We start from the raw sequence: 10,000 nt of genomic DNA, 5'->3' as shown, positions 1-10,000 counted from the left end.
CATGTGTTTTATTTATAAGTCAATCTAGTGTCTGGGTTAGTGTGAACCAGGCCTAGCAGTACCTGTTAGTGTGAATGTGAACCAGGCTTAGCAGTACCTGCTAGTGTGAACCAGGCTTAGCAGTACCTGTTAGTGTGAATGTGAACCAGGCCTAGCAGTACCTGTTAGTGTGAACCAGGCCTAGCAGTACCTGTTAGTGTGAATGTGAACCAGGCTTAGCAGTACCTGCTAGTGTGAACCAGGCCTAGCAGTACCTGTTAGTGTGAATGTGAACCAGGCCTAGCAGTACCTGTTAGTGTTAGTGTGAATGTGAACCAGGCCTAGCAGTACCTGTTAGTGTGAATGTGAACCAGGCTTAGCAGTACCTGTTAGTGTGAACCAGGCTTAGCAGTACCTGTTAGTGTGAACCAGGCTTAGCAGTACCTGTTAGTGTGAACCAGGCTTAGCAGTACCTGCTAGTGTGAACCAGGCCTAGCAGTACCTGTTAGTGTGAACCAGGCCTAGCAGTACCTGTTAGTGTGAATGTGAACCAGGCCTAGCAGTACCTGTTAGTGTGAACCAGGCCTAGCAGTACCTGTTATGCCTCGTTTCCACCGAGTAGAGCGGGTCGGGTCGGAGCGGTTCGGTCCGGGTAGTTTGGCTTTTCATTTGCCAAAAGTTGGGTAGGGTACGGTTTAAGCGCACCTAACCGCTCTGAGCCGCTCCCGATCTCAGTACTCCTCCGTAGGGGTACTAGCGGCCTGAAAGCGGGCCGAAAATGCATGAGAAGGCGGAGCTACACACTGCCGTCATTTGATTGGTCGAAAGAATCATTTCCGCCATGTGTAGATCTCGGCAAGAGTGAAGAGAGTCTTGTGTTTTGGCGAAAATGTGAGCACAGCTCTGTTTATTGTGTGGTGTTTTTCCTCGTCAATAAATTAATCAGTTGGTTACACTGTGTCCCATAGTCACGTAGCTGCTGCAACCAGCACTGTTCGCTCACTGTCTCTATGAGTTCCGCCGAGCGGTCTCTGTGTGTTTACGCCATAGATAGTAGTAAAATACACGCTCACAACAACACGGGGGGAATACATAAAGAAGCGGCTGGTTTGAATCATCTCCGCCGTTTGTAGTCACCTCGGCTAGAGTGAAGAGAGTTTTGGCGAAAATGTGAGCGCGGCACTGTTTATTGTGTGGTGTTTTTCCTCGTCATTAAATCAATCAGTTGGCTACACTGTGTCCCACTGCTACGATGTCACGTAGCTGCCGCAGCCAGTGCTGTTCGCTCACTGTCTCTATCAGTTGCACCGAGCCGTCTCTGTGCTCACAACACGGGGGGAGTAAATAAAGAAGCGGCTGGTTTGACCAAGCAAAAACAAGAGACCGCTGGCTTGACCACAGTTGTTCCCACAGCCCGATAGTTTGACCCACATTCTGGCGTCGGCTATCGCAGTCCAGCCTAAACCCCGCCCTACCAGTAAGGGTAGGGTCGGCGGTGGAAACAACACCGAGATTCTTAAAAGTGAGCTGTCCCGCTCTGAGCCGCTCCGATCCGACCCGCTCTACTCGGTGGAAACGAGGCATTAGTGTGAACCAGGCCTAGCAGTACCTGTTAGTGTGAACCAGGCCTAGCAGTACCTGTTAGTGTGAATGTGAATGCCGACTATGAACGAGTTATCTAGGAGTTCTTATCCGACTTCTCTTGTCCGTTAATGTGCCGACTTGTGTGTGAAGTAGACCGGATAAAGGTGTTTACATGCATTTTACAAGTCCTGTTGAGGTCTTATTCCTTTATTTCCCCGATTATGAGTCTGCATGTAAACACACTGACTGTGTGTGTGGATCTGATTCTCACCCGGGTATCTGTCTGTCTGTCTGTCTGTCTGTCTGTCTGTCTGTAGGCGTGCCTTCCTGGGTTCTACAGAGTAGGCGGAGTCTTGTTTGGAGGAAACTGTTTCCCGTGTGAATGTAACGATCACGCGTCCGAGTGCGACGCCAACGGAGTGTGTGTGGTGAGTATCTATCTATCTATCTATCTATCTATCTATCTATCTATCTATCTATCTATCTATCTATCTATCTATCTATCTATCTATCTATCTATCTATCTATCTATCTATCTATCTATCTATCTATCTATCTATCTATCATCATCATAGTGATCAGCCTTATTTAAAGTCTCTACGAGGAACTTTTAAATATTTCTGAAACAGTCTAATTTTTCCTCTGATGATCATAAATGACATGTAATGACATCAGTGCAAAGACTGCTATTTTTATCTACCCTGCATTCCGAATCGCATACTCTTTCTTTTTTCTATTCTACATACTACATCCGACGATAAACAGAATCTAGTTAGGATGCAGTAGGCATACTATTGGGACATACTTTACTCTCTTATTTCATCCTAACATTGCGCCTTGATCTTGCCTCTTGCTTTTTTTATCCCTCTCATCCCCGTTTGTTTTCATATGGAGGCTTCGTCGATGTGACGTCACTTCACGTGCGCACTGGATTGTGGGTCAGAATCACCCAAATAGGATGCAGTTTTCAACACTAACAATCTTGGCCAGATGTAGTATAACATCCGGGTACTTCTAACCATCCTAAATCTGGCCACAATAATCGGGACATCCTAAATATTTTTTCTACCATACTAAATAGTAGAAAGTATGCGATTCGGAACGCAGGGCTAGTTTTTCTTAGTGCCTTTGTCATTGGTACGCTCACCCAACAACAGCTGGTAAAAACACTACCGCTTTTGTCCAAAGGGGGTGCTAGAATAAACGCACACTGAAAGTTCCTCTGAGACACTTTGTATTCAGTCGGGGTTAGACCTGCATATAGTTTGTTTATAAAGCGTTGCCATGCAGACTGACTATCCTCTTGTTGCTAGGCGTGTTCCCATAACACCACCGGTCCGCATTGCGACCAGTGTCTCCCTGGTTTCTACGGCGAGCCTGCTGTTGGCACGGCGACAGACTGTCAACAATGCGCCTGCCCGATGACATCACAGAGCTTCAGCGCCACCTGTCACATGACCAATGTATGTGAATATATTATATATATACAGTATATATATATATAGAGAGAGAGAGAGAGAGAGAGAGAGAGAGAGAGAGAGAGAGAGAGAGAGAGAGAGAGAGAGAGAGAGAGAGAGAGAGAGAGAGAGAGAGAGAGAGAGAGAGATCTGCCCCTACAGATAACTAGACAGTGTTATTAGATAGATATGTATCTGGTAAGGAATTTAAACCACTGATAACTAATGTATATTAATAATATATTGTTTGAACTTTATATCAGTGATCAGGAAGGTTGGGGTTAGGGGGGTCAGTCATATCCAGCCCTCTCAATCCGTCCACTAAGGGGGGGTTTGTCATAGTAATCAGGAAGCTTGGAGTTACGGGGTTAGAGGGTTAGGGGGTTAGGGGGTTAGAGGGTTAGAGGGTTAGGGGGTTAGGGGGTTAGAGGGTTAGGGGGTTAGAGGGTTAGAGGGTTAGGGGGTTAGAGGGTTAGAGGGTTAGAGGGTTAGAGGGTTAGGGGGTTAGGGGGTTAGAGGGTTAGGGGGTTAGGGGGTTAGAGGGTTAGGGGGTTAGGGGGTTAGAGGGTTAGGGGGTTAGGGGGTTAGAGGGTTAGGGGGTTAGTCATATCCACTAACCCTAACCCTTAGAGGGGGTATTCATATCAAACCCTCTCAACCCGTCCACTTGTTTCATCATTTTATCTGATTGTTTATTTTTCTTCACAGAGTCACATGGACATGACATCACAGGGTCAGCTGATCTGTGACGGCTGTTTCCCTGGTTACACCGGGTTGAGCTGTGAGCGCTGTGCGGCCGGTTACCATGGGAACCCTCAGGAGGTGGGAGGAGCCTGTGTGAGGTGTGAGTGTCACGGCAACGCGGAACGCTGTGACATCGTCACCGGGGAATGTTTGGGTTGTCGAGGCAACAGCGCCGGGAGACAGTGTGAAGTGTGTGAGGCGGGTTACTATGGAGACGCTGTACACGCCAAGAACTGTCAAGGTGAGACAGACAGACAGACAGACAGACAGACAGACAGACAGACAGACAGACAGACAGACAGACAGACAGATATAGACAGTCACACACTCTCTATCTTGGGCGTCAATCGTATTCGATGACGTCCCCTCTTTTACAATTAGCCATGTTTCCATCACAAAAAGAAAAGAATAGTAAAAAAACAGAAGAAGTCAATGTTACAAAGAGGAAATCAAGGTCGCGTTCCGAATCGCATACTTTCTACTATTTAGTTTGGTAGAAAATAGATTTAGGATGTCCCGATTCTTGTGGCCAGATTTAGGATGGTTAGAAGTACCCGGATATCTTACTTCATGCGGCCAAGATTGTTAGTGTTGAAAACTGCATCCTATTTGGGCGATTCTGACCCACAATCCATTGCGCACGTGAAGTGATGTCACATCGAAGAATGTGGATTAAAAAAAGGGACAATGAGTTAGTGCCTGAACCCTTTCCCAACACACACACACACACACACACACACACACACACACACACACACACACACACACAGTCTTGTATTCGTAGCAGAAGGAATGTTGATCTCTTTAAACCCGATTATGTTTTTGACCTTTGACCCTTTTGTCCTCAGACTGTCGCTGTGATGTCACCGGCGCCGTGGCAACCGTGTGTGATGTCACAACGGGACAGTGTTTATGTAGAGAGAACGTTACGGGACGAAACTGCAACGAATGCAAGGTAACACACACACACACACACATACACACATACACACATACACAGAGACACAGAGAGAGACACACACACACAGAGACCCCCCACACACAATCATACACAAAGAGACACACACACTTTGATAACTTGTATCTCTCTCTCTTTGCAGGCCGGGTTCTTCGGCCTGCAGACTGGCCGTGGCTGTGAGGCCTGTGGCTGCAGCGAATCAGGATCCAGCTCTGAGTCATGTGATGCCAGGGGGCGGTGCCAGTGTGTGGGGGGCGTGGCCGGTGACAGGTGTGACCGCTGTAGCCGTGGTTACTACGGATTCAACGCCAGCGGCTGCAACGGTACGTAAACAATACGTCTAATGTCCTGGAACATTGTGCTAGGCTAATGCTATTAGCAGGGTTAGGCTAACGCTATTAGCAGGGTTAGGCTATTATTATCTAACATTGTGTATATCATATTATTAATGAATCTTTCTCAGTGGTTTGTAAGCCTGAGGTATTCAGTTATCATAGTCTTTGTGAATCCTCTATTCTGATTGGCTGGAGAACATTCCATAGGTGTGGTTTAACCCCTGATTCGCCGCTGATTAAACTGTGTTGATCAGGGATTTATATAAAGCCTAAAATATCCTGACATGAAGATTTAAGAAAAATCCAGACTGGTCTCTTTATTTTTTCCGGAGCTGTATATATAGGGGAGACCGGGTATAACCAACCCGTGTGACATATAACCCCGTTCTCCCCTACTCACTGGCCACTTTATTAGATACTCCAGTTTTCCTGTATATACAAACAAATAAAAACAGCAAGATGTGAACCTGGCCTGTGATTGGCTGTCTGCTCTCCTCCCAGAATGCACCTGTGCTCACACGGGGGGAAACTGTGATGCGCTGAGCGGCGCGTGTGTCTGCGCGCCGCACACACACGGAGAGAAGTGTGAGAAATGTGAGCCGGAATACTGGGGCCATGATGCTGAGACAGGCTGCAAGGTACACACACATGCACACACACACAGACACACACACACACACACACACACACACACACACACACAGACACACACACATGGAGAGAGACACACACACACACAGGGAGAGAGACACAGACACACACACATGGAGAGACACACACACACATACACACACATGGAGAGACACACACACACACACACACACAGGGAGAGAGACACACACACACAGACAGACACACACACACTAACCCCCTTGTCTCTTGTCTGAAGCCTTGTGGTTGCAGTGCGTCTGGTAGCTCCTCCCCTCAGTGTGAGTCGACCAATGGGAGCTGTCCATGCAGCCTCGGGTTCTCCGGCCGATCATGTGACCGCTGTGCCCCCGGTCACCATGGTTACCCAGCGTGCTCGCCGTGCGGCTGCGACGCCGCGGGAACCGATGAGGCTTTCTGCAACGCAACGGGCGCAGTGTGTGACTGTCTACACACGGGAGAGTGTGTGTGCAAGGTGACAAGCTGTGTGTGTGTGTGTATGTGTGTCTGTGCACACATACCCTAACACACCCTAACCCTAACCCTCTCTCTCTCTCTCTCTCTCTCTCTCTCTCCCATGCTAACCCTATGTCTCTCTCTCTCTCTCTCTCTCTCCCATGCTAACCCTATCTCTCTCTCTCTCTCTCCCACGCTAACCCTATCTCTCTCTCTCTCCCATGCTAACCCTATCTCTCTCTCTCTCTCTCTCTCTCCCATGCTAACCCTATGTCTCTCTCCCTCTCTCTCTCTCTCTCTCTCTCTCTCTCTCCCATGCTAACCCTATGTCTCTCGCCCGCAGCCTGGAGTGTCGGGCCGTGCCTGTTCAGAGTGTCTCTCCGGCTCGTTCTCTCTCTCTCGTCTCAACCCGTCCGGATGTTCAACGTGTTTCTGCTCCGGAGTCAGTGAGGAATGTGAGGAGAGGGGAGGGATGACCCGCTCTGCTGTGAGCCACACACACGCACACACACACACACACACACACACACACACACACACACACACACACAGGAACATACATGTTCTCATTGCCAAATGTAGTTTGGTATTTGATTGTATTTTATATCGTTTTAAATCTTATTATTAGTCTAATGTAATTTATTTGTTTTCTTTGTAGTTTTAAAGCTGGGGTGGAGAATTTGGGGAGAAAATAGCAGTTGGGATAGAGATTTGAATACAAATATACTTTGGTCCCTCCCCTATGGTCCCTCCCTGACATGCTCAACACCAACAAAGTCGTGCCAAAGTGAATGGACAGTCCCAACAGCCAATAAGAACAGAGAATCGGAGCCTCGCTCTGATTGGTCAAAGTGTACAGCTCATGTTAACTTTGACCAATCAGAAATCACATACCCCAGCTTTAAGTATTAACTTTAACATGTCCCCCCAGCTCTCCCTGCCTCCCGGCCCAGGCCTCTCTGTGGTGAGTGTGTCCAGTCTGCAGCGTGTAGTGACAGGCCTGTACCAGCAGGGGGCCGAGACGCTGCTGGACACACGCGCTCTGAACAGCAGCCGGCTGTACGGACCGCTCTACTGGAGGCTGCCAGCGCTGTACGAGGGAAGACAGGTAATACAGAGAGAGAGACAGACAGACAGACAGACAGACAGACAGACAGACAGACAGACAGACAGACAGACAGACAGACAGACAGACAGACAGACAGACAGACAGACAGACAGACAGACAGACAGACAGACAGGGTGACAGACAGACAGACAGACAGACAGACAGACAGACAGACAGACAGACAGAGAGACAGACACACACACATACACACACACACACACACACACACACACACACAGGCTGCTAGCACAGTATGAAGGGTGCCAGGTAACTGAAAACACACTGTAGGTTCTCCTCTACGGCAGCGAATGCTGGTCCCTGAAGCCAACCTTGCAGAAGTCTCTAGCCGGGCGCTACACCAGGATGCTGCAGTACTTAACATCAGCAAGAGTACTCATGATACCAACAGTATCCTGTATGAAGGAATACCAAGGGTTAGCAAGAAAGTAGCTTCTAGAAGAATGAGACTGGCGGGACACTGCCAGAGACACCAAGAGCTGCCAGCCAGCAAACTGGTTCTATGGGAACCAACCCATGGTCATCGGTCTGGAGGACGTCCTACACTAACATACATGGATGTACTCAAGATGCAGGAGCGCAAAGTACCAATGAACTGGCCAGATTTTGATATTTGATTTGATAAATCTTTATTGTCCCCGAGGGGCAATTTGTTCTGCATTCAGTAGTATAAACACAATGTCACACAACAGACAAATAATCATAGTAAATACAAAACACAGAACATACAAAAAAAAAAAAAAAAAACATTAAAGCATAAAAACATATGGGAGACATCATGGAATATAATCATTTACATTGCTTTAGAAAGACAAAGCTGCTGCCCTAGTTTGTTTAGGAAGCCAACAGCTGAGGGAACAAATGATTTTAGATATCTGTTTGTCTTGGCCCTCTTCCTGTAAGTATATCTCCTCCCTAGTGGCAGGAGTAGAAACTCTGCGTGTAGAGGATGTAGGGGGTTTGACAGAATGGTTCCCTACAGAGCCTAGGCTGTGTATTAACACTGTGTTACAGAGCCTGGGCTGTGTATTAACACTGTGTTACAGAGCCTAGGCTGTGTATTAACACTGTGTTACAGAGCCTAGGCTGTGTATTAACACTGTGTTACAGAGCCTAGGCTGTGTATTAACACTGTGTTACAGAGCCTAGGCTGTGTATTAACACTGCTTACAGAGCCTAGGCTGTGTATTAACCCTGTTTACAGAGCCTAGGCTGTGTATTAACACTGTGTTACAGAGCCTAGGCTGTGTATAAACTCTGCATGTAGAGGATGTAGGGGGTTTGACAGAATGGTTCCCTACAGAGCCTAGGCTGTGTATAAACTCTGCATGTAGAGGATGTAGGGGGTTTGACAGAATGGCCTTTGCCTTCCTAGTGGCTCTGACTTGGTAAATATCACCAATGTGTTCCAGGTCAAGGCCAATGATCTTTTGACATAACAGAACAGTTTTTCCAAGCCTTTTCTTACTGCTCAGACTGATGTTACCGATGTATGGAGAACCGGGATGACTGGAAGCAACGATGGAGGGCTCGTCTGAGGACGACCTAGAGAGAGGCTGAGGCCATGGATACATATGCTAAAAACAGAAAGATTTCCATAAACATTATTTTTGATACTTTGCACATGTATTGATTGTTATTAGCTCAGTCTGTAACAGACAGAGAGACAGACAGACAGACAGACAGTCAGACAGACAGACAGACAGACAGACATGATAAGACTTGTTATTAGCTCAGGCTGTAACTGTGTGTTGTGTCCTGAATGTCGTGTACTAGATAGTCTATACTTAACTCTCTGTTGTGTACTAGATAGTGTGTACTTGACCGCCTGTTGTCTCTCTGTAGCTGCTGTCATACGGCGGCGTTCTCTCTTACATCGTCACATTCCACTCTGAGTTCGGCTCGGGCTCGGCCAATCAGGAGCCTCAGATCCTCCTGAGGGGTGGAGCCATGAGGAGACTCGTCATCTACACTGACAGGCCGGCGCCTAGCAACGGGGTCAGGACACAACATGACGTCAGCATGACAGAGGTACAGCACTGTGTTTGTGTGTGTGTGTGTGTGTGTGTGTGTGTGTGTGTGTGTGTGTGTGTGTGTGTGTGTGTGTGTGTGTGTGTGTCTGTGTGTGTGTGTCTGTGTCTGTGTGTGTTACTGTGTGTTAAAGATTTACAGTATGTGTAATGTATTTTCTTCTAATTCAAATATGTTAATTGGTTTGAAAGTTTGAAAAACAATGTTGCCAAATATAATTTTTCCAATGAACATTTCACAAGTATAGTGTGCCCAGTATAAACGTGTGTGTGTGTGTGTGTGTGTGTGTGTGTGTGTGTGTGTGTGTGTGTGTGTGTGTGTGTGTGTTGCAGCACCGCTGGAGGTATTTTAACTCCGTCTCAGAGAAACCAGTGAGCCGCTCCGACTTCATGTCCGTCATCAGCGACATCGAATACGTGTTGATCAAAGCTTCATATGGGACAGGCCTGCAGCAAAGCAGGTACACACACACACACACTGAGACACACACACACAGAGCAGGTACACACACACACACACACACACACACACACACACTGAGACACACTCACACAGTCTAGACCTGATTCGAGGGAAACAATATACAAACAATGATTGTATTTCCTGTTTGTAGGATTTCTAACATCACCATGGAGACGGCGGTGGAGGCGGAGTCAGATGACGGGGGCGTGGCCAGACAGAT

General features: G+C 47.4%; 1 protein-coding gene across 1 annotated transcript in view; it reads left to right on the top strand.

Moving 5' to 3' along the window:
* Window positions 1–10,000, top strand: part of lama1 (laminin, alpha 1) — a gene marked incomplete at both ends in the record, with an annotated part of 68,561 nt that overhangs the window by 17,986 nt on the left and 40,575 nt on the right. The window contains 12 exons of the mRNA XM_080054925.1: window positions 1,881–1,991; window positions 2,877–3,026; window positions 3,729–4,005; window positions 4,613–4,719; window positions 4,865–5,045; window positions 5,559–5,695; window positions 5,947–6,180; window positions 6,505–6,648; window positions 7,093–7,269; window positions 9,133–9,318; window positions 9,651–9,778; window positions 9,932–10,000. The exon at window positions 9,932–10,000 is cut by the window's right edge and continues 46 nt beyond it. Of these exons, the coding sequence (XP_079911051.1) occupies window positions 1,881–1,991; window positions 2,877–3,026; window positions 3,729–4,005; window positions 4,613–4,719; window positions 4,865–5,045; window positions 5,559–5,695; window positions 5,947–6,180; window positions 6,505–6,648; window positions 7,093–7,269; window positions 9,133–9,318; window positions 9,651–9,778; window positions 9,932–10,000 (1,901 nt within the window). The remainder of the gene's footprint in view (window positions 1–1,880; window positions 1,992–2,876; window positions 3,027–3,728; window positions 4,006–4,612; window positions 4,720–4,864; window positions 5,046–5,558; window positions 5,696–5,946; window positions 6,181–6,504; window positions 6,649–7,092; window positions 7,270–9,132; window positions 9,319–9,650; window positions 9,779–9,931) is intronic.

The sequence above is a fragment of the Ammodytes marinus genome (genome assembly GCF_949987685.1).
Source record: "Ammodytes marinus genome assembly, contig: scaffold_40, whole genome shotgun sequence".
NCBI classification, from domain to species: domain Eukaryota; kingdom Metazoa; phylum Chordata; class Actinopteri; order Uranoscopiformes; family Ammodytidae; genus Ammodytes; species Ammodytes marinus.
The sequence above is the reverse complement of the archived record's forward strand: the minus strand, read 5'-3'. Positions and strand labels throughout refer to the sequence as shown.